We start from the raw sequence: 24,135 nt of genomic DNA, 5'->3' as shown, positions 1-24,135 counted from the left end.
ATGTGAACAGTTGTATACTGAATATGTCCTGTAATGGAAATTGAGAATAAACTTTTTTTTTTTTAATGAAAAAACCCTTTACCCTTATTTTCTGATTGTATTCTAATAAAAATGATTACAAATGGTCATTATATCATCACTAAAAAAGTGTGATGGTGGCCTAAAACCTTATCCCAGTACTGAATATTATTAGGTCATTCCAGGATTTTATATATATATATATATATATATATATATATATATATATATATATATATATACTTTTTAGTGGTTACTTAAGAAAACACTTTAAAACATTTACATTTTAATAATCCTTTATTTCTTGAATGCTTGTCAGTACATTACACTTTAACCATATTTTAAAGCCAACAGCAGCATATAATTATGAAATTATATATAAAGATGTGCTTAAGACCCACTGTACTTAAATGGGTAAAAAACACAACTTTACCCAACTACAAATAATTCATGACATGTCTTGAAATATTACAACTAATTTGCAATTCATATACTAAGAATATTATCTTTGTAATACAGTGTTCTGTTTTAAACTGCAGTAACATGTACAGATTTTTCATAAGAGGTTGATTAAATTGCACTACATCAACAAAGAATGATTTTTGGCATCAAAAGTCATTATGTTGCAGTCATATTGCATCAGCCAGATAGGAGTGTCAAATGTGTTTATGTTTATTCAGTTCTTTCACACGAGTCTTACCGTCACTGAAAACCACATTTCCTTTTTTTGTATACTTGGTGGTTTCTCTCGCTTCTGCTCCTCCTCAGTTTAAAAGTCATGGAAGGACACAAGCCTTCCGCTCCACCTCCTTGTAGTACTTGGGTGAAAGCCCAGCTGCCCTGAGTCAAAAGAAAAACACATTTTCCAAAACAGGTCAGGTCAATTCACAGAAGAAACAATTAATAAAAACAGACAAGACAATTAAATGACCCCAGAAAAACATTTATTTTTTCATTGTACAAATCACCAATATTTCAAGCTTTTGTGTTTGTATTTTTTTTTCACATCCTCTTTCTAAAATACAGGGTCTAAAAAATGCACCTGGACACTTAAAATGTTAATAGCAAAAAGAAGAACATTGCTAATGGGAACATGTTCACAGCTAATGTGCTTCAAATAATCTTCTAAAAGTAAATGTTTTTTAGTCCTGCTATCTTTAAGTGTAATTATTGGTAACACTTTAGTTTACAACCCGCAAATTGCAGTGAAATAGCGGTTTACTTTTCTGTAAGTATAGTATAAGTATAAAGAACGTATGTGTAGGTATAAGGAAACAAACTGTAATGCTTGGGTAACTAGGGGGTAACAACCAGATATACAACATGCAAAGTACAGTGTATATTGAATTTACAGTGTACTTTTCTATAAAGTGCAAATGAACAAACCGTAATGTTTGGGTAATAAGGAAGTAACAACAACATATTCAACACGCAAAGTACCACGCAACTATATTGAATTTACAGTTTACTTTTCTGTAAGTATTGCATACATATAAAAAATTATGCAAGGGGGTGTCAACCTTATGCAACCAGCAATAACCTGCGTCAGTACATTAATAATAGTATGCTTATTCAGTGCTTGGGTTTTATATGGTGTGTTTGATAAATAAATAGTTTACAGCGGGTAATCTATCATAATCTATATCATAAAGATTTTTTTTTAATTAATTTAGTTTTGCATAACACAGCACTTTTACTAATGGGTGCTTATTGAATGATTTTTGACAAGTAGTACTTTCTGGGCAACAACAATAACCACCTGTTTATTAATTAATTTATTTATTTATTTATTTATTTTGTTTTAATAACTCATTTCTAATAACTGATTTATTTTATCTTTGCTATGATGGCACTAAATAATATTTTAGTAGATTTTTTAAGACACTTCTATACAGCTTAAAATGACATTTAAAGGCTTAATTAGGATAACCCCATTTTTTTTCCTAATTTAAAATATAAAAAACGTTTACAGATTCAAATTTTTCTGCTCCCACAACTCTATGGCTAGTTGTTTTGAAAAATTTAAAGATGTTTTAATATAATGTTAACATATTCTTCCTCTGTTAATTTATGTTTAGAGATTTTACTGCAAATGTCATAATCCATAACGCTGGAATTGCTCTTTTTTTTTTTTTTTTTTTTTAAATTTCACTTCAGACAAATCTTTGGTTTTTAACAAAGTAGATTTTCTTTTGCATCAAAACCAACTAAATCCATGTCTACTTTTAATGCAAAACCCTCTAAATCCACCATTGGGACAAGGCGTGTAATTAGAATTTTTTTACCTGCTGTTCTTAGAATGGTTCGACATAGTGGGAAAGCAGCTGAAAAATAGTTCAAAAGAAGTGAGCCTGTGGCCTGAAGAGGGTTGATTGGTGTTTTTTTTCATACTGAGAAGACTCCAGAATATGCCTTTTTTGTCTTATGCTTTCTTTCTTTTTTCTGCAGAAGTTGCGAGGAGAGCTATTCACCTTCATCACTGTTTACTACAACACTGTTAATGGCTGATCAGACAGGAAACATTACCTGAACATCATTCTCACAACCCTCTTGTATACTCTTGAGATCTCTCTGTAGATACCTTCAAGGCACTTAACCATAAAGGGGGGCCAAAAGGGACGTGTAGGTATTTTTGTTCAATGTGATGTGCCTCGAATTTGGGCCAACCAAGACTCACATTATTCTGAGACATCAGCCTACATAAGTTTCCACCACTAAGGTGCAAGCTCAGATAGTGAAGTAATGTAAGTGATGACTTTAGAGGAAACAGACCCAACTTTGCATTCACTGCGTCTTGTTCGTTTTGTGGACTGCACACAAAGCTTTAGAGATGCTAAGCAGCTGTTTGTGTGCTTTGGGGGTCAGTGAAAGCACAAGGCAAAGTTGTGTTCAAACAGATGTTGCTATTGACCTTTATGACTATTTGGAAATGTTGGACTATTGTCAGAATCAGGGGAGTAGGGTGCATACCAACTCATCATCACATCATCGACCACCCCCATAACCCCATCCCCCCACAACCCACCCTATTCACCCCTCTTGCTTTTCATTTTCGAGATCACTAACATCACTATCAAAACCCCTCAATAAACACAGGGAGAACATGCAAACTTTACACCATAATGCCAACTGGCTGAGCTGGGACTCGAAGCAGCAACTTTCTTACTGTGAGAAGACAGTGCTAAACACTGTGCCACCTTTTTGACCCCATCAAATTGCACTAGCCTTTTTCATGCTACTCAGGTCTGAGTAGCATTAGACATTATCTATTTCGATATGTTGTTTACATGCCCACTTTAATATGGAATGCACACACCCGTCTGTCCTGTTTTCTGGCTTTCTTTCTGTCTATATAAGTTCAGTTGAATTATTTCTGAAGCACAATCTTTTTAAAGGAAAATTGTGACGTAGAAGCAAAGTAATTGGTTTAAATCTTTCACATTGCTGAATATTTATTTTATTCGGGTTACAGAAAGGTTTATCCCACCTCTCTCAAACCGAGTACAAATTCATTTGGTTTGAGCATTTTTATTAGGATTGAGGTGTTTATATGGAGCATTTTCATTGGGATTGGACACTTAAACAATAAAGATGCATTTTTCAGAGGTGACTGGTGTTAGCAGGAGTTAGACAGGATGTGTTTATTTTTACTTAAATACACATGCAAACACACAAAATAAATAAAATAATAATTCTGACCCACATTCATGAATGAGGCCCAGTGTGTATAACCCCGTTTTTTCTTTTTTTACACTTTTCTACTTTTTCTTTTCCTTTTGTGGAAAGCATCCAAAAGACCATGCATTGAAACACTAAAATCTGTTTCACATAAAGTATGTGCTGTGGTTCAAATTATTTCAATGACGCATTTTGACGTAAATGTAATGCCTCCTCCCCTGGATATTTTGGCTTTAGTTCCTAAAGAATAGCAACCTTAAAAGTATCACCCTAAACTTTGGTGTGAAATGTTGTTGCCAGTGAAAAGAAATGTATTCTAAACTATTTTTAAGGGTCACTGTGTCTTCTCACCTGTATGTAATCAATAATTTATTACTTAAAAATCAAACAGTTACTATGTAACCCTCGTTATGTGGGAGGGGGGTAGGGGTGTGGGGGGGATAGTCAGAAGCTAATCACCTGAAAGAGTAAAAAACAGGCCAATGAAATGGCGGCGTCAGTGTACACAGCTTGCAGCAATCACAATCATTTGTGTATAAAGATGCCAGCTGTGCATCGCAAAGATACCTTTTCTAGCTGAAAGCGAAAAAAAGTGTTAGAGGAGCGTGAACACGACACAGCAATGAAAGGGCTGGGTCTGCCTCCTTTGAAGGCATCGCTTGCCGGCTCACTACCTGTTCTTCAAATGGTGTGGTAGGAACCTTGGACACATATCCAGGCCAGGGTGTCAGGATCACAAGAGAGAAAGCCGGGCCGAATTCCAGGCACAAATCACTGACCGAAAATGTCTCTATGTCCCCGACCCTCTTGATCAATGCCAACATGATCAACAGAGAAATCTCAAGGATACTGAGTGGAGTGGTTTGAACGGGTCTCCGCGTAGGCTCATAAGCACTACAGAGAGATCCCAAGAAGACATGAGAGGAGTGCGCAGTGGATCTAATCCCCTCATGCCTTTTTGCTACCGGATGATAAGGTTATGCCTCCCAACGGTGCCACCATCCACCACACCAAGATGAGCAGCAATGGCAGCAAAGTAAACCTTCAATGTGTAAGATGACAGCCTCTGCTCTAACCTATCCTTAAAATAAAAGAAAGCACAACACTTATCTGGCAAATCCGGGGTTCTTATTAGAGAGAAGCGCACCATTCAGTGAATAAACTCCATTTCAGGGCATAAGCATGTCTCGTAGAGGGTGCTCAAGCCTGAGTGATGGTGTTATCCACTGCAACCGGTAGGTCATCTAAGTCTTCTTGCTCAATCTATGGAACACATGTCCAGGTTCCAGTGATCTGGGCGTGGGTGCCAGATGGAGCCCTGTCCATGAAGAAGAAGGTCCTTCCACAAAAGGATCGGCCAGAAGGGGGGTGCTGGAGGAGTAAAGGAGAGGAGAGTTCTGATATCCAGGTCTGGTTGGGCCAGAGAGGTGCAACTAGCAAGACCCGCTCCTCGTTCTCCCTGACCCTACACAGAGTCTGTGTGAGTAAGTTCCCTGGGGGGAACACATATTTGCGCATGCCCCGAGGCCAACTGTAATCCAGTGCATCCATGTTGAGCGAACCTTCTCCGAACTTCTCTGAAGTGCGTCCATATCAGATGAACAGACTTGGGGTGGAGCCTCCATTCTCCTGGGCTGCCAGGTTGAGCTTGCCGGGGATGTGAATGGCATGCAGCGATTTCAGCTGCATATGACTCCATAGGAGCAGACGGCAAGCAAACTAAGACATGTGGCGGGAGCGGATACTCCTCCTTATCAATTAATTTTATCCTCCTTACACTGGCTGCCTGTTAAGTTTCATATTAAATTTAAAATATTACTTCTCACCTATAAAGCTCTAAATAATCTAGCTCCTGTTTATCTAACCAACCTTCTGTCTCGCTACAATCCAGCTTGCTCTTTCAGATCTCAAAACTCAGGGCTTCTGGTAATACCTAGAATAGCAAAGTCGAGTAAAGGAGGTCGAGCCTTCTCCTTTACGGCTCCTAAACTCTGGAATAGCCTTCCTGATAATGTCAGAGGCTCTGACACACTCTCTCAGTTCAAAACTAGATTATAGACCTATCTGTTAAGTAAAGCATACACTCAGTGCATCACTTAGCGGGTTTCCACACAAGTTTCTACATCTTGTTTATATACACTATAAACAGCAGCTACGCTAATTATTCTCCATTTCCACCAGGGGATACTCATCCCGAGACCCTTAGATTATGCGGAGTCACTGATTGAATCCAAGACCAGTGACGAATTGATCCCACAGTGTCCATATCCAGGACCAGGCCGTATCCTGAGCTGCTGCTGCGCTGTTGGTCATAGGGGAGTGGAGAGCATGAGACTGATTCCAGTGATGCTCCAGGGACAGACAAGTTTTCGCTGAGGCCAGCTTACAGCCTTCACGCATGAGACTGCAGCTCTGCACAAGACTTTTGGCCAGCGGAGTAATTAAAATGGTCGTGCCGAACTGAGTCTGGTTCTCTCAAGGTTTTTTTTCTTCACTCTTCTATTGGTAAAGTTTTTTTTTCCCTCTCCGCTGTCGCCACTGGCTTGCATGGTTCAGGATCTGTAAAGCTATGCATCGATGAATTTGCTCTTCAGTGTTTGGACTCTCAGTAATGATTTCAAACCACACTGAACTGAGCTAAACTGAACACTAAAAACTGAACTACCCTGATCCAGTTACTATGACCATTTATGTAAAGCTGCTTTGACACAATCTACATTGTAAAAGCGCTATACAAATAAACCTGAATTGAATTGAATTGAAAACTCCACATACGGTTGAAATACTCCACTGTCGCCGTGCTGTCCCCTCTAGTACCAATAAAAAACGATGGAGAGCAAAATACACTGCCAACAGCTCCAGGCAATTGATATGCTAATGCAACTGGGATCCTTTCCATGGACCCGCAGCTGCATGCCCACAACACATGGCCCCCCAGCCCTTGTTGGAAGCATCTGTCGAGACGATGACATCCTGGACACTTGTTCTAGAGGCACTCTGGCCTGTTGAAATGCAGTGCCCATACAGGGGCTTAGGGCATGGCGGCACAGTAGAGTGACAGTTACTCAGTGTGCTCCCGCTTGCCATGCACGTCTGGAAACTTGATTGTGACGTCAGTGCTGAAGCGATGTCATATAGAGCAATCTGAGCGGCAAGACAGCAGCTGCGGATGCCAAATGCCCCAGGAGCCTCGGGAATAATTTTAAAGAGGCCACTGTCGAACTCCCTCAGACAGATCAGCATAAGCTCGGCACTCTCGGGAGAGGCACACAATCATGGTGATTGAGTCTAGCTCCAACCAGAGAAAGGAGATTCTCTGCACCAGGGCAAATTTGCTCTATTCTCAGTTGGTCAACCTCAACTGGTCGAGGTGCTGAAGCACCCTGTCTCTGGGCAGAATCAATTGATCCCGCGAGTGAGCTAAAATCAGCCAGTCATTGAGATAATTGAGTATGCAGATGCGTAAGAGCCGAAGGGGTGCTAGGGCACCCTCCGTGAGTCTTCACCAAGCTCAGAGAGAGCCCAAAGGGGAGGATTTTGTATTGCCAACCTCGACCCTCGAACGTAAACTGCAGAAACTGGTGGTGGCATGGAAGAATAGAAACATGAAAGTACGGCCTATTGCTGCAAACCAATCCTGAAGAGGCACACATCAGAGGATGCGCCTCTGCATGATCATTCTAAATAGCAGCTTGTGTCAGCGCTAATCAGGCTGGCAAAGGTTGCGCAAGTGGCAATTGTGCTGGAAGCGAGACAGTCCTCCAACACAGTCAAAGCTGCTGGCTAACAAGGGTGTGCTGAGAAAGCGGACTATGTCAATGTCTCACATATCAGCCAGGTTTATCCATAGCCCGCTTGGTGGTACGCAGAGCATAGTCAGTTGTGGACCAACACCTGTGCTTGAAGGCCATAGCATGCAGGGCAGAAGCAGCCTGGCCTGCGGCTGTGTAGGCTCTGGCCCTGAGGTTCACAGATAACTTGCACACCTTGGGCGGGATAACACGCATCTAGACGCATAACACGCATTTAGATGGTCCGACAGGGGGACTGGGGGATGAACAATCTCCAGACCCAGAGCAGAAGCAGCCCTGGAATGCACGGCCATCACATCAGCCTCTATATCTGATGCCTTAATCACCACCCTGGAGGGAGGGAACTGGTTTGGATCCTCGTCAGATAATGACAGCCCACCCTCTGATGCAGTGATGTACATCTGATCCTTGGTGTTATTAAGTGAGAGGTGACCATCCAAGAGAATGGAGCATTTCCCTTACTTGAAGCTTGGAAGGAGTGCGCTGAAGAGCGGGGGGTCCAAGAGCCTGAGGGCGGTAACCCTCACATCTGCCCGAGTGGTAACCGCAGTGGCGTAGCGCAAAATGCGGAGGTTGGGGGGGTTGGGGGACGGGCGTATACACATATACACATAGATGTACACATATACACATATATCTGTGATCGGGAGTTTTCCTGGATGTTAGTATGCATTTTTTTTAATTATGAAAATTTTTATTTGACATCACTTTTCTACATTGATGGATCACTTATCGCACGGGCATTCCTGACAAAAAGCTTGTATTTGTGTGTATGGAAATGTACTATTCACTCTCCCTGTTAAATTTGATCTAATCATGTGCTGAAACATAATCATACTGACGGAGGGAGCGATTCGTTTGTGAATGAATCTCCGTTATGAACGACTCTTTTGCTAGCCGACAATAATACAAGTTTCTGGCAGTGCAGCATCTCTTTGTCATATTTCTTTTGCATTGCTTGCTGATTTATTCAACAAACCTAGCATAAACCGAGTGTTTAGTGCGGGTTGGTGCTACTTTGCCTTATGGTGAATGCAGTAAGTAACTATAGCTATTATTATCAAAAACGTGACCTGTTTAGCACAAATTTCAAAACATACAAAAACGTAAAAAACTTAATCCTATGAAATGTTCTGCCTTTGTGCTTTGTTTCCTTTGTTTGCTCGTTACTACACTCGTAGACAGCGCTTAAGTCCAGCATCTTCACGTAATAACACTGTCTTGACTAGTGCGGTTGAATGACATTTGTCCTGGGAGCACTGTACCAATGTGGCGGCGCTATGGACGCATGCTCAGGGTCCCTATGCGATATCTAGTGTATATATCTCTGTCACAAATTGAGGAGCGGGGAAAGGAGGCGGGGTGGCGTGACAACGCGGGGAATCCTTTACAAACTAAGGAGCGATCACAAACTGAAAGTGGCGAGAGCGTCAAAGTAGCCAGAAGTCATTCATTTTTTAACGAGAACTGGTGGTGAGAAACAGCGGCGCGTCTTCATTGGCTATGACGCGGTCCAGCGGCAAGCAATTAGAATTAAGTAGTCCACCGCTTGAGCGGAGTTCAGAGAACACAGACCTGTAAACTTTGGTTCCGACCACAGTTGTTCCCAAGAGTTTGATTATTGCGGTTCCTGGATTTTCAATTATTAAAAATCACGACGACGTGGGGCCCTTAATCACGCGGGGCCCCCCCCCCGCGGTGCGTGCCCTGCGGGCCCGTCTGCTACGCCACTGGCCAACCTACTTGCAGGGGTGGTTTGTTCTTTTGCAAGAACAAGCCATAATCTTAGCTGCGCAACAGAGAATGCCATCGCGGTGACGGCATGCGGTGCCCGTAAGCACTGCATTATCATGCTGGACCTCTAAACTTCAGTGCTCGTGCTCATCCTTCGGGGACAGGAGACCATCTCATCCAGAAATGCACAGTCAGAACGACATCTTGAAAAAGATGTCGCACGACGAAAAAGAGCTGCACGACCGTGTTGCTTTTTTAGTACCCAGAGAATGCCCAGGCAAGGGAGAATACCCAGCTCAAACGTCTGCCACTGCGTGGAACACACTCTTTCACCGGGAGAAACAGTCTGTCAAACACTGGCAGCTTTCTCGTTCCCTTTCTCTTTTTCTTCTTTCGAATGAGGTTTTGAAGGAACCTGAAGACTTTCTTAGTATTGTGAGGCTTTATTAGCGAATAGGTATCTCTGCGATGCACAGTTGGTATTACGAATGGTTGTGATTGCTGCCAGCTGTGCATTTTATTAGTCTTATAGATGACTTACGATTTCTGACGAAATCCCCATAGTGGACGTTTCCACATGACATTGAACCCCCCCCACCCCCCATGTTTTCTTTTATGTTTTACGTTGAGAACATACTTGAGTTCCTTGAGCTTCTTTTCTTTAATCTCATCCAGTCGGGCTCTGCGATTGCGTGCCTCCTCCTCCAGCCGTTCTCTCTCTCTGAACATCTCCCGGCGCTGAGTGACGGCCTGCATCTCTCTCTCCCGAACCTGCTGCCTAACAGCATCTGCATGCTTTTGGATTTGCTGCTGCCGCTGCTCCTCTTTTTCATATTCTCTCTCAATGAGCTCCTGCTGTGCCCTGGAAAAAGATTACAAAGCATAAATATTTTATCTTAGTCCATTCTGTCTTAAACTTTATAATATAAAATGTTCTGTCTTAGTGTAAACTTTCTGGTTTGCATGGATCTTTGAGATGCTTGTATAAGTTTCAGGTTGACACACCTAAGGGTAGATTTTGTAATACTTAAAATATTGAGAATTATTTTACATATGTATAACTGAAACTAGTTGAAAGCTCACACTGAGAATGAATGAGAAATGGCTCTTTCCTGTATAACCGTGAATATAACGTATGTGCTATTTCTCACTTAGCACTAGAGGGATCCCTCACGCGAATAGTGACACTGTTACCCCGGACTTCTACATAATCCTTGAACCTGATATTTATTGCTTTTACCCACATGGTTTAAGCCACATAAATCCACCATCAAGTTGTGAAACCTTTATTTGGAAAGTGGCTGAAATTCCTGTATCTTTCTGCCTAGCCTGTTATGACCTTCTTTTAACTTTTTTTTTCCTGGCCTGTACCTGTAAAAATTTGCTGCCTGCAAATTATTTTACAGTCTATGTGCACTATTCCAGTACATTCAGCCTTTCTTTAGGTTCTTATTGAAAATCTAATTCATATTCTTAAAAGTATTGTTTTCAACATCTTCAGAGTCAATACTTGGATAGCTGAAAGCTCCACAATCAAGAAAATCCACCAAAGGAAGCAGTCACACTGATAGAAATACAAAAAAAAAAAATACAAATAAAAATGGAGAGAGTGATGAATGACATCTAATTTGCCATGTTTAAAGTGTTACATTGTGTGAATAAAAGTGACCTTACTTAAAATAAATACACATTGGGATTGAGAGACACTCCTTGATTTTACCATCATTAAATAAATCCTTAATTAATGATTATGAGCTTCAGACTTTTTTGTGATACTATGTATTATCTGTTCAGTCTGTAGGCATGCACTGATAATTCATAACCAAAAAAAAAAAAAATACAATACAAAATACAAAAGATGACTTCATGATCATTTTTGCACTTGCAGATAGGGTTTCTTTAAAAAGTGAAATTGCCAAACATTTGCCTGCCATACAAAACACAGCATTTTAAAATCAGAATTCACAAATCCATGTCAACCAGGATCATTTTGCCAATATTATTAATTATTTTTATTAATATGATATATTACTGAAATTGTATATCATCATTATATTAGTGTATACACATTAAAATTATGTATTTTCATACATAGTATGTAAAAAATATATTACACACATAAAACACACACACACACACACACACACACAAATAAAAACTTTAGTACATTTTTAGTTCATTGTTGTCATGTAAACACCCTTAGTTTTAATGTTTTTTTTTTCCACACAGTATTTCATTCCTTTATTTGGTAGTCAGCAGATTGTTATCATAGTTGCTCATTTGTTATCATAGCTACTTATACCTAGAGCACAACACCTGTCCTGTGTTGAACTTATTTATTTTTAGACAAAGCCAAAAAAGCATTGTATTAGTATAAATGATTGATTTTTCTTTTATGGTCAAAATCATTAGAAGGTAAAAATCATGTTCCATGTAACCATTTATTACATTTCCTACTGTAAATATATCAAAACTCAGTTTTTCATGAGTACTGTGTGTTTGTACCTCAGAACCCTTTCAAACTCTGCTCTCTCTCGTCCAGCTTCAATGGACAGCAAGTGTTCCTTATGAGTGACTTGCTCCAAACGAGCAGCTTTCAGTCTCTCTTCCACCTCCAGCTTTCTCTTAGCCTGCTCCTTCTCTTTTCTTCTCCATTCCCTCGCAGCCGCTTCCTGGTTCCTCCGTGCTCTGATCTCATCCTTACGGTTCAGAGAAAAAACTCATTTATGCAGAATCTAGACTGTAAATACAAAGCTGTCCATTCAACACTGTCCATAATCACTTAAATTAACTATCAAATTAATTCCGCCATCATGAATGTCCATCTCATATGGTACAAATGCACTGTATCCATTAATATTATCTTTACCTGCTCAGCTTTATGGTCCCTGTCCCTTTCTTGAAGAGCTCTCAGTCGTGCCACTTCCTTCTCTTTGTCTTTCTTGATTCGTATCTGCTCAGCTTCATATTCTGCTTCTCGTTCCTAAAAACACATCTTAGATGTATGTGGCTCTCATAGCATTTAGGTATATTCAGGACTAATCAGGACTAATTACACAGACTATATACATCTCTCAAACACACACATGCTGCTGAGTCTTGTTTCACAGTTTTGTGACATTAGGACGCGGTTTCCTTGCCCTGCCGTGTTTGTGTGTTTGTTTATGTTGTCTGCTACCTGCCTGTTCTGACCTAACGCCTGTTTTTTTTTACTATGACTCTGGATTTGCCTCCATACATCTGTTTGCTCCTGATTGTGACTGTTGCTTGTCCAACCATTCTCAATAAACCTGTGTTTGGATCTGCATTTTTTTATCAGTGTCCCACTTCACATTACACTACATTTTTGTTTTTAAAGATGAGGAGCTAATTTTTTTTTTCTGTTTAAACAAGTGTTTCTTATTTCTAGTCCTCATGATCCACAGCTCTGCTTATTTAGCATCATTCTCTTATTAAACACACCTGATTATTTGAACTGGGAGCTTCCTGCATAAATGGACAGGGTACACACAGGGTGCAAATTACAGGGGGGGTTGGGGGGATTGACCCCCAGATTTGGGCTTCTGCACATGCACAGATGTGTTGCTCAGCCACTGAAATCTTCTGGCGAAAAATTGATGTGACTATTTTCAGTTTCATAAGGGACCTTTTACAGCATCGATAATGTAGATTTTTATTTAGTTTAACAACAGAACGTCAGTAAATAGCGCTATTCCACCTAGCCTGCTTTACTGAGCTGAAGTTGCTTTTATATTCACAATGGTTCATTTTTGAACAATGACAGCCTCCCTATACTGTTTACCATGGTACTCTGAATGTTCGCTATAAAATAGCATGTAACTGTGACTTAGTAATAAGTGAATTCCTGCACATCGCCAGCCAACCACTAGCTACATTTCTAACTGCCGAATGACATGAACTAGTGGGTTGTCTGCTGTCATGTCGCGGTGTGCATGTTTGCAGTTTCAGGAGGTGTAGCTTTGAAATACTGTCCCTCCCCTGCCATCCAAAGATAATATGCTAAACGGTTAGCATTTTGGCAGATCACCTACTGCACCTTTAATAATAAAAAATAATATATAATATATACATTTTACCACCCTATAGCGGTTCATACCACTGTAGATTCATAATGGAGCCAATGCCTATGTGAGAAAAATACTAATTCAACAGTCTGAATCTGGGAGATATACACCACCGATATACATCTTAAGTGTTAAAAATACACCTTTCAAGTAAAATAGCTGTTAGTATTTAGATATAGCCCAAAAGTAAAGTCAAATTAGACACAGTTTTTATAGTTTAAGTTAAAGTAACCTCTGAAATAGCTAATCAGACGTTACTGTAGGTCGAAATACACTAAATATCCCTCAAAACAAAGTAAACCTGAATAAGTTTATTAGGAAATTATATGTAATTTCATTAAATACATTCATTTGATTCAATAAAGCATGTTAGGCAAATGAAGATTACCAAAATATACATTATACATTAACCCCCATTCGTCAATGTATAATTCGCACCCTGGGAACTTTGGAACTTGTTAGCATTAATTGAATCTAGGATATTTCTGCTACATATAAAGATCGTATAAAGATCTGATAAACATTTTAAAAGGTCTTTACTTCACTTTGCAACATTTGGAACATTCTGGGATCATTCGTTGATAAGTGCGATGCCCTGCTTGCAGTTTCTTCACACACAGACAACACTTACTACAGAAGACCTGCCAAGACACTTGAAAAAAAAATAGAGAAAAAGCAATAAAGACTTTCCTTACCAATTTATTGCGTGTGTACTCTACAGCACGTAGATCTGCTAATCTTTCTTCTTCCTTCTTTTGCTCTTTAGCAAGCAGATTCTCTTCATTTATCTTTTGAATCTCCTGAAGCAATTTCTTCTGCTCCTCCTTTTTCTTTTCTATACCCTGTGGTACCATCACACACAGAAATAAACTCAAATACACTGCGGCTTAAAACAGCTACTCGAAATTTGAAGTGATTTAGATATTCCGTTGTGAACCTTGAGCTCCTCCATCTGCATCCTCTCCATGTTTTCCAGCAACTGCTGACCCTCCTGTTCCTTCATCTCATCCTGTAGCAGTTTCTCCTCCTGACGTGTCTGTATCTGGTCTATGATGCACATCTTCCCCCTTTAATTACCCCCACCCATTAACTGTAGAGAGCAATACATTGTGTTGCAGTGTGTTCAGAATATAGAGTGTGAGCATGCTTACTGAATCCTCTGCTGTTTGCGAAGCTGTTCAATTTGTTCCTGAGCTTCTAAAGCCTGGCGGCGCTCCACCTCCATCATGGCGTCCAGTCTCTTCTCCTCGGCCAGCCACTCTGCAGAGTTTAGTTTCCTCTCCTGAATCTGTACATCCCGGACAGCATGGCACTGCACTTTCTGAATCAGCTGAACAAGCAGAAAGACAACATGTTGGCAACAACTTGTGGCTCACAGTTTGACATTTTAGTCTGGTGCTTTTTACCTCATTGAGCTTCTTGACTTCGTCCTCTTGTTCCATTCTCAGGGTGTTGGCCCGTTCCAATAGATACTGGGCCCGGTCCCTCGCCTCAGCTTCGAGCTCACTGAGGTTCTGGTTCTTCTGACGAGATAGGTCAGCCTGGCGCATTTGTGCTTTCCTCTGCTCTGCAGCATCCTTACAACATCAAAAGAACTAGATTTACTGAAGGACATAACAGTTTTTACTGTTTGTACAATGACAAAGTGATTCAAAGATGATTCCTTGGACTAACAAAAAAAAAAAAAGTTAAGTGGTTGTAAACAATTTATTTGTGTGGAATTTAAACAAACAAATTTACTAAATTTTAGTTGTTTAACTTCAATCCATATACGTTTTTTGCAGAAATCATTTATTTTTTTCAGTGTATGACAAATGGCAGAGAGGGAGTCCATGAGCAGCACTAAGTTGGTGATGTTAGGTAAATTATAAGGACCGTCCCAGACTCTCCAGAGATCTGCTTTATACAGTAGGCAATAAATCTCATCATCTTTCATAGGCCCCAAAAATGCACATGCATACATATACGCATATGCATAATGCACATCAGGAATCACAAGATATCTCTAGTAGACCAAGCAATTAAACAAAAATTCCATTAAATTTGACATTCGTAGTATCAGATGAATGTAAACTGTCCAAGATTTCTTTGGTGCCTCGTATAAAGATTTTCTACAGCGTCAAAGTGTTCAGTTTATGGAAAGTGTTCATAGTTGATGATAATTCTAGGTACAGTAATTCAAATAGTGAAAACAGTGCTTAACAAAGAGATCATGAGGGGGTTTTCACCTCTGTACCAACATTTTCTTTGTAGCAGATGAAGCAGGCAACCAACATATTTGGACCTTTGCAAAAGACAATGTCCAGCACAAAATCCCAAAGTTTTGTAGGTATCCAGACACTGGTTCACAAAATTTACAATAAAGATCTGGGAATGTTATGATATTTGATAAAAGATTCTGAAGTGCACAAATGTTTATTACAAGCACTACTACGTCATACACATAAAAATAAGAAGAGTCAAATTTGATTTCATTCCAACTTTTTTTGTAAGTTTACAATGGATGCTTGTTAATTACAGTAAAACAATTTATTCCTTACACATAGATTTAAAAAGATTACTGTAATTTGGTATATACACTGCTGGTCAAAAGTTTATGTTATTATTATTAATTTTATTTAATAATTTAAAGAAAATTATTCTGTTCATTAATGTGGCATTCATTAAATGTAAAAAAAAATATTGTTAAATAATTATTTATTAAATATTTATTTATTACTTATTTTATGTAGTTACTATTACCATCAATAATAATAATTATAATAATTAATATCAGAGTGATTTCAGAAGGATCATGCAACTCTGAAGACTGGAGTAATAAAGCTAAAATTCATCTTTTAAATCACTGGAATAAATTATTAAATTAAATGATAAACTACTTTTGAACAGTTATTTTAGAGTACAATAACATTTCACAACTTTACAATTTTCTATAGTTAAATAAATGCAGCCTTGGTGAGCCGGATACGCGTATTTCAAAACATTTAAAAATCTTACTGACGATTATGTATTTTTTCAAATACAAGTATTTTACATTGCAATACACCGCATGCTGTAATTCTCTAAATAGAAGCCTTTCTGTGGTAAAGTCTGTTAAGTTGCTGTAATAAAAAAGTAAGCTGCAGTATAGATGCAAGTTATTTTTAAAATGTAGTATCTAACATGTTATGCCTCTTTAAGATGCTTCTCATTTGCTTTTCAGTTGATGATGATCTGTATAACATCGAATTAAAATGCACATTACAAAGAACTTCAAGGGACCTTTAATAGCAAAATGCAAAAATATTACCATTAATGAGGCTGTGAAGAACATTCCACCAATCAGTACTATTGACTTTTAGCTTCACCAAGACTCGTGAAACACCATGAAGACATAATCGGGTCAAATGAAAGATTGTAATGTTGTCATTTACTTCAGAACTGTTTTTTTTTTTTTAGTGCATGTAATAAGAAAGGTAAAAATACTTCTAGTAGCAGGTCTGCTGTAAAAGTAGCTGGGGACTAATGCAGCGGTTACTGTTACTTTTAGAGTCCAAATGTATGATTTTAAAGTACTAAGGTCAAATTTCAGAGTTAGATTTTAAAATGTTTGGCTCACCATGGCTTCCTCGAGTGCTTGGCGTTGGGCCTCTAGCCTAGCTGTTTTCTCTTCTTCACTGGGAACATGAGACTCTGCCATGATTCGCCTGAACTCATTCGAGGAAAGAATGACAGATTGCCCAGATGGGTCCTCACTTGGGATTCTGGTTCAAACGAACAATACACCAAGAGCATGATTAAAAATGGTGAAATACAACTGGTGAAATTATGCAAATCTGAGATAAAGACATACGCTTAAATTATTATGTAATTTGTTAAAATTCCTATTTTTACTGTTTTTCACATTTGCTGATAGACATTGATTTTTAATGTAGATTTAAAAGTCTGTTAAAGACAATTAAGGGTGTGATGTTGTTGTGGCAACCAGATACATTGCACACAAAATACTTGTCCTTTGACCGTGCAAGCAATAAACATGTAGAAAGCAAAAATGTTCAACACAATTTCAAAGTAAGCTTTAATTTAGCAAATTAAGAATTATCCACAGTGACTGCACTTGCCTGAGATCCCTGATGAGGTCTTTAGTAATGATGCGTATTGTCTCTGACTTTGGCTCTTTAGATGAAGGAGCAGAGTGTGACAGTGACCTTGTCCTCTCATTCTCACCTTCAGGATGGTTGTGCATATCAGCAGTGGAATGCTGATGAAGATACCAAAAGACAATTGGAAATAACAATCCATTTAACAATCTATAAAACATGCTAGTACCTTTTTCATGCTACTTGTCTACTAGAATTTATTTTTTATACTAGTTTCATTTTCATTAAGTATTCATACTTATTTGCCACTAAGTGCGAATAAAGTTATGAGAACGACTTTCTTGAAGTGTTTTCTTACAGACTGATACTGCATGGCACTTAAAGATAGGCTTCATTTTGTTCTAAATAAGATCCTGGCCTATATCTAATGCCACTCCAAAGCCTCCAAAACCTGTGAGGAAAATAATATATAGTATACTTTAAGTTTTCTTTCTTTTTAAAGATACATTTTTACACTATTAGTTCTTACTTGTTAGATACTTATACATATTATATATATATAAACTATAGAAAGATGAACTATTTCTTCATTTAACTCACTCTTCAGCAGGTTTCGTCTTAGTTGAATGAATTACTTTAGAATATGTTTTACCGGTAGATGCCCTTCCTGCCGCAAACCAGCACTGAGAGAACTCTACACTCTCTCTTACCCACACATGATGGTCAATTCACAGTTTATCCAATTCACCGACAGTAGACCACGTCTTTGGCTTGTGGGGGATACCGGAGCACCCGGGGAAGAACTCTGCAGAGAAAGGCCTTCTATAGCCCAGTCGGGACTCAAACTAGGTACTTTCTTGCTGTTGTCCCAACATTGCTGCCAACCGAGCCATGTGCCGCCCTTATTTATTAATGACTTATAATTAGATATTATTGATTAGCTACAAGTACTAAAAACTTCTAACTTAATACATACTAGTTCACACATTTGAACAAAACTGAACATTGAAAAAAATACATTATTAAGCCCATTCTATAAAAACTTAATTAGTTAGAGTCTACACTGTAAAAACAACTGCTGATATCCTGACAACAACATACATTTTTATTAAACCAGTAATAATTCTGTACAAAACTATGCACTCTGTTTTAAGTAAGTGTTCAGGTAACAGAAGCCTCAAAACATTTGGCTGTGTGAGAACTCACACTCTGTACCCTCCTTCACTATACCCTACACCTGATTAGTCTACTTGACCGAGTGAAAGAACAAATAATTTAATTCAGACACTGGTAAACAGATTGAAAGAGAAACAAGAAATCATTTAAAGCTAAGCCACAGCTTTCGATGTGCAGTAATCGGTTTAATTAAAACACATAAAACACACTATAATAACACTAATTGGGTTGGGTCTCACCTCCAAATTTTGATTCAGAGTCAATAAATTGAGACTTCCACATTTAATATGGGCTTTAGATTAGCTCATAAGCAGTGTGTAGAGATCTTCATGGCTTTGGTCAAAATAATTTTTATTTAGATTTTTAAAAATAGTTTTTATAACTTCAGTAATGAAAAAATCCTTAATCTTTCACTTTGCCCAAAAATCGACATCTATAAAAAGTGACTGTAAACACTAAAATTCAAAGCTTTTGAAAATGTATTTGTCCAACAAAATCCAACATAAAGCCGATCAATCATATACCTAAATGGAAGTTTAGTGTCATAGAAATGTTGGATATTATGACATTTGGTCCCACTTTAAATTAAGTGTCCTTAACTACTGTGTACTTACATAAAAAAAATACAATGTATTTACTGTGTTTATAATGTATTTGAGAAAACTTGTGGTGCTTTTGAGTTGGGATAGAGGTTGGGTTACGGACAGGTTTGGTGGCATGGGTAGGTTTAAGGGTGGATTAAGGTGTAAGGGATGGTCAACAGTGTATTTACAAATGTAATTACAGATGTAGTTACATACATGTATTTAATCAAGCATAAGTACACAGTAAATATATTTATTTACACAATAAGTACATTGTAACAAACTATTAATTTATGTGTAAGTACATATTAGTTAAGGCCACTTAATATAAAGTGGGACTCCTGAAGTAAGATAAATATTATCTATAACATTAAAATAAGCATATCTTTACATAAACATTTAACTGAAAAAATAAACATTTTCAAATGGTTTATTTATCTTAATGGTTAAAGACTTGTCTACTTTCTATAAGTTTTCGGTTGGCCTTGACCTCTAGAAAAAGAACTAAATGTTTAAATGCACCCAAGATATTTTTAACAAATTTCCTGTTCCCAACTTCATGTGAACATTTTGGCAATGGCCCCTTCCTGTTCCATAACATGAGATGATCAAGTTGGTGTTGAGAAACATTTACTTCCATGCACCACTCCTGACCTTAACCAGACATAATTCCTTTGGGATAAATTAAAGAAGAGATACAGGCCAGTAGACCTTCTAATTCCCACATATAAACATCTAGAAAAAACGGTCAATAATTCCCACACTCTGAAACCTTCCAAAAAAAGTGAAGCTGCTATCGTTGCAAAGGTGGGGTCAACTTCATGTTGAACACAGATTTAAACTCTTGATTAGTAATGTGATGTGTAATGTGTATTTAAATAGCACATTTATTGTGTATGGCCATCCATCCAAAGTGCTTCACAATCATCTCTCCACACCACCACCAGTGTCCAGCATCCACTTGGATGATGCAACGGCAGCCACAAAACAACGACGCCAGTGCTCTCACTATACATCAGCTATTGGTGAAGACGAGAGATGGTGAAAGAGTGAATTCTGTGAATGGGGATGATTGGGGCTCTACGAGAAGTGCCATGGGATTTTTTAATGACCACAGAGAGTCAGGACTTTGGTTTAACATCTTATTTGAAAGATGGCGCTTACTGACTGTGTTGTGTACCCTTCACTTCACTGGGGCATTAGGACTCACACAGACCGCAGGTTGTGTTCCTCCTGCTGGCCTCACTAACACCACTTCCAACAGCAACCCGGTTTTCCCAAATGGTCACCTATCCAGGTACTGAACAGACTCAACAATGCATAGCTTCAGTAAGGTCTTGGGCTGCAGGGTGATATGGCTGTGGCTAAAGTTATGGATTTGTAAGATCTCAGCAGAGGGTCACTATAACTCCAAAAACAGCATCATCATTATCAGCTGCAGTTATTACATCACAGTTCAAGTTTTCATGTCAATGATTACCAAAGAAACATTGATGTTTTGCTCTTTGTTCTATTATTTATGTTCAATGATTGGGCTTCCGAGAATCCTGAAAGGTCCACATTGATAAATAATGCGGCAGCTGTTTTAACGTTAAAATATGATGCAGTTGCCTCTTCTTAGTTAATAAATTAGTTTGACAACAAGCAGGAAATCTTCATAGGCCAGTGACAATACCACATTGAAATTGCCTATAGGTGTAAATTATTAACATGCTATAATATTACTTTATTGTTTGCGTGGGTTTCCTCCGGGTGCTCTGGTTTCCTCCACAGTTCAAAGACATGCGGTACAGGTGAATTGGGTAGGCTAAATTGTCTGTAGTGCATGATTGTGTGTGTGGATGTTTCCCTGGGTTGCGGCTGGAAGGGTATCCACTGTGTAAAACTGTGCTGGATAAGTTGCCGCTTTATTCCGCTGTGGCGACTCCGGATTAATAAAGGGACTAAGCTGACAAGAAAATGAATGAATTTTACACATCATGACAATGGTGTGTGATGATATTTACTGGTACCTGAATAAGTAGTAGTTATAAGCTATATAAAAAAGTACAGCATAATAATTAAGTACGAGTATCTAGCACTATATTGAATAAAATACTAGTCAAAATAAAAACCATTTTCTAAACAGATACTTAACCTAAAGAATAAACACTAAGCTTTATTTATTTTAGTAAGCTTTAAGTATTTTATGTTTTGTCAGTTTAGTGTCTAATTTGTACAAATTTGTACGAGTTCAATTGTACGAAAATGTACGATTTTAAAAGACGTGACAACCAGCCTTGCCCCTAAACCCAATTGTCATTGGGTGATGAGCAAACTGTACTTAATTTTATGAATTAGATCGTCCAAATTCATATGAATTAGCCACTAAATCAAAAAGTTCCAAATTGCCGTGAAATTGAGGTGTAATTTATTGAAAATATACTGTATTAGCATCTAAAAAACTACAATGAAAATGAATATCAATAATTTTTATAACTATAAAAAACTGTCCCTTTATCTTTGTAATGTGTATGTGCAGTTTACCAGTTTGGGGCTCCCAAAGAGACTCTCGTCCACATGAGAGGTCAGAGCTCGTGTGCGATAGCGGCGAGTGAAAGCACTGCCGCCTGAAAGCTTTCCACTTGAGGATGCAGCACTTTGAGGCTGAAAGCATGTGAATCAAAATCATTTTTATATTTCCTGGAACAAATATCCTGTGAACAGCTAATTATAACTATAATTTGTGACTGATGATTACTACAACAAAAACAGTTCAACTTTTTTTTATTTTTTTTATTATTATTACATTTTACAACATTTATGTAAACACCCATAACTGTTATCTATGGAAAAGTGTACCTGTTATGTTCTATAGACACCATTATTGGTTGCAATGTAGTCACACAGCCAGCATACTTAAGTATTAGGCCTGTTTGCAAGCAGTACATAAAGTCTGAACAGTGTTAAAGATTATTTTTAAATGTTGCCAAAAAAGCAGCTGTCACGATGTAGCAATTACCTATATGTGTGTTTAAGTAAACTCTTATCAGCATTAATATACAATTTTTTCAGCTAAATTGCTATGTTTTTCAAAACTAATCTAAAATGCTAAATAATAGGCCTGATTGTAGGGATAGAATAACGTTAAATCCATTGGCATGTATAAAGTTTGGGTAGTTAGATTCTTAAGTTAAATTCTGTTAGAAATGAAAAAGCAATAACATTTTATTTATTTAGTTTTCAAAAACATGTTATTTAGGTGGTATTTATTTTGTAGAACATATTACAGAGTAACAATCCGATAAATGCTATTATTAGGCATTTTTATGAAAAAAATGAGACAACGTTACAGATGCACACTCAAAATCATATTGTTTTGATCACTGAACAAAGACATGCCCTAATTCAGAAATAAATAAAGCAGCTTATTAATAGCAGTTTATAGTTTAGTATCGATAAATTAAAGCAGAAATATTTAACAACCTTCGGACAAAGAAAAATCTAATAAAGCAGTACTTACCATTTCTTTTCAGCTGTGATGAAAAGGCTCAAAGGACAGACGTTAGCACGGGTACACAACAAGGTAAACACCTGATCGTCAACCAGGAATTTATGAATGAAACAGGTGTTGAAATGCCGCTAAAATAAAAACAACCGGAGAACAGCAATAGTGTTCACCAGTGTCCACAGCTACTTGCAGTGAACTGTAACGTTGCGCACCAAAGAAGTGTTTGTTGTTTGGCTTCCATGGATACGCCGTTACTGCGGGGACTGCCTCGCTTCAGCCTGCCTTTGTGTACAGCAGCAAAAGCGCATGTTTGCTGTTAACAAGAATCATCAATTGATTATACGGTTATCACACGCGTCTTCAGTCTTTTATTTTGGAAACTCTCATGGTTGAAATATTGTCCAAAGTCTTTTATTATGTCACGCATTTTGCTGAGAAAAACAAAACAAAATCTATAATTTTTATGGCTATAAATTATATTCTGTTTAATAGTAGCCACTAGCCAGCTAATGGTCTTGGTTTCTAGTGGTGATGTTTGCCTTCTATTTACAGCAATAATCATTTTTAATGAAGTATTAAATTTGAAAACGCAATAAAAATCATTCATTCATTTTCTTTTCAGCTTAGTCCCTTTATTAATATGGGGTCGTCACAGCGGAATGAACCGCCAACTTATCCAGCACATGTTTTACACAGCGGATGCCCTTCCAGCTGCAACCCATCTCTCGGCAACATCCATACACACTCACACTCAGACAATTACCTAATTCACCTGTACTGCATGTTTTTGGACTGTGGGGGAAACCGGAGCACCTGCAGGAATCCAACTGACCCAGCCGAGGCTCGAATCAGCGACCTTCTTGCTGTGGTGCGACAGCCCTACCTACTGCGCCAACGCGTCGCCCCAACAAAAATCATTAGAATGTTAATAAAAAATAATAATTTAGAACAAACAATTAAGCTATCCCCCCTCTTGTTTCTAAATAAAATAATGCACTGAAATGAAGTTTACAATGGACCAATGCAAGTTCTCTGTATGGTGTTTAAAAATAAAATTAACTTTTTTTCTAATGTTTTATTTGTACACTAACAAGAAAGGTTTAAATTCTGATATGTACAGGGTGTTTATAATAGTCAAAAGTGCAGAGGAAGTTACAATTAAAAGACCAGGAGTCAGAAATACTATTCCCAGACAGCACACATACGTTGGGCCGACGTCGGCCGAAGGTCAACACGTCGGCCCCTTTAATTCTAACATCGGTATATGGTCGGCCAAACATACGCATGATCGTTCGGTCGTGTGTTCTATTGTTCCAGCTCAACAAACGTCGGCTCTGCATCGGTTAACGACCAGAGGCCGACGAAGCACTTCATAAGCACTTTATCTCTCATGCCCATGAAAGAATCCGGCAACATATTTGGTTTACAAGTAGGTTTTTGCGTGCATAATAAATTAGACAAATGCGACATGCATCATGT

The 24,135-nt window shown here is 38.2% G+C and overlaps 1 protein-coding gene across 2 annotated transcripts; it reads right to left on the bottom strand.

Moving 5' to 3' along the window:
• Nucleotides 1–296: 296 nt before the first annotated feature.
• On the bottom strand, nt 297–22,856 carry cfap45 (cilia and flagella associated protein 45). Of its 2 annotated transcripts, NM_001082996.2 has the most exon segments (12): nt 741–858; nt 9,880–10,104; nt 11,748–11,941; nt 12,112–12,225; nt 14,023–14,169; nt 14,265–14,394; nt 14,479–14,657; nt 14,734–14,904; nt 16,926–17,070; nt 17,428–17,567; nt 21,693–21,812; nt 22,669–22,856. In NM_001082996.2, coding segments are annotated over 12 exon segments (1,632 nt in total). In that variant the 5' UTR covers nt 22,672–22,856; the 3' UTR covers nt 741–794.
• Between the last annotated feature and the right edge of the window lie 1,279 nt (nt 22,857–24,135).

The sequence above is a fragment of the Danio rerio genome, chromosome 18, assembly GCF_052040795.2.
Source record: "Danio rerio strain M-AB ecotype USA chromosome 18, GRCz13ab, whole genome shotgun sequence".
Lineage (NCBI taxonomy): Eukaryota > Metazoa > Chordata > Actinopteri > Cypriniformes > Danionidae > Danio > Danio rerio.
This window is presented reverse-complemented; position numbering and strand designations above follow the sequence as displayed.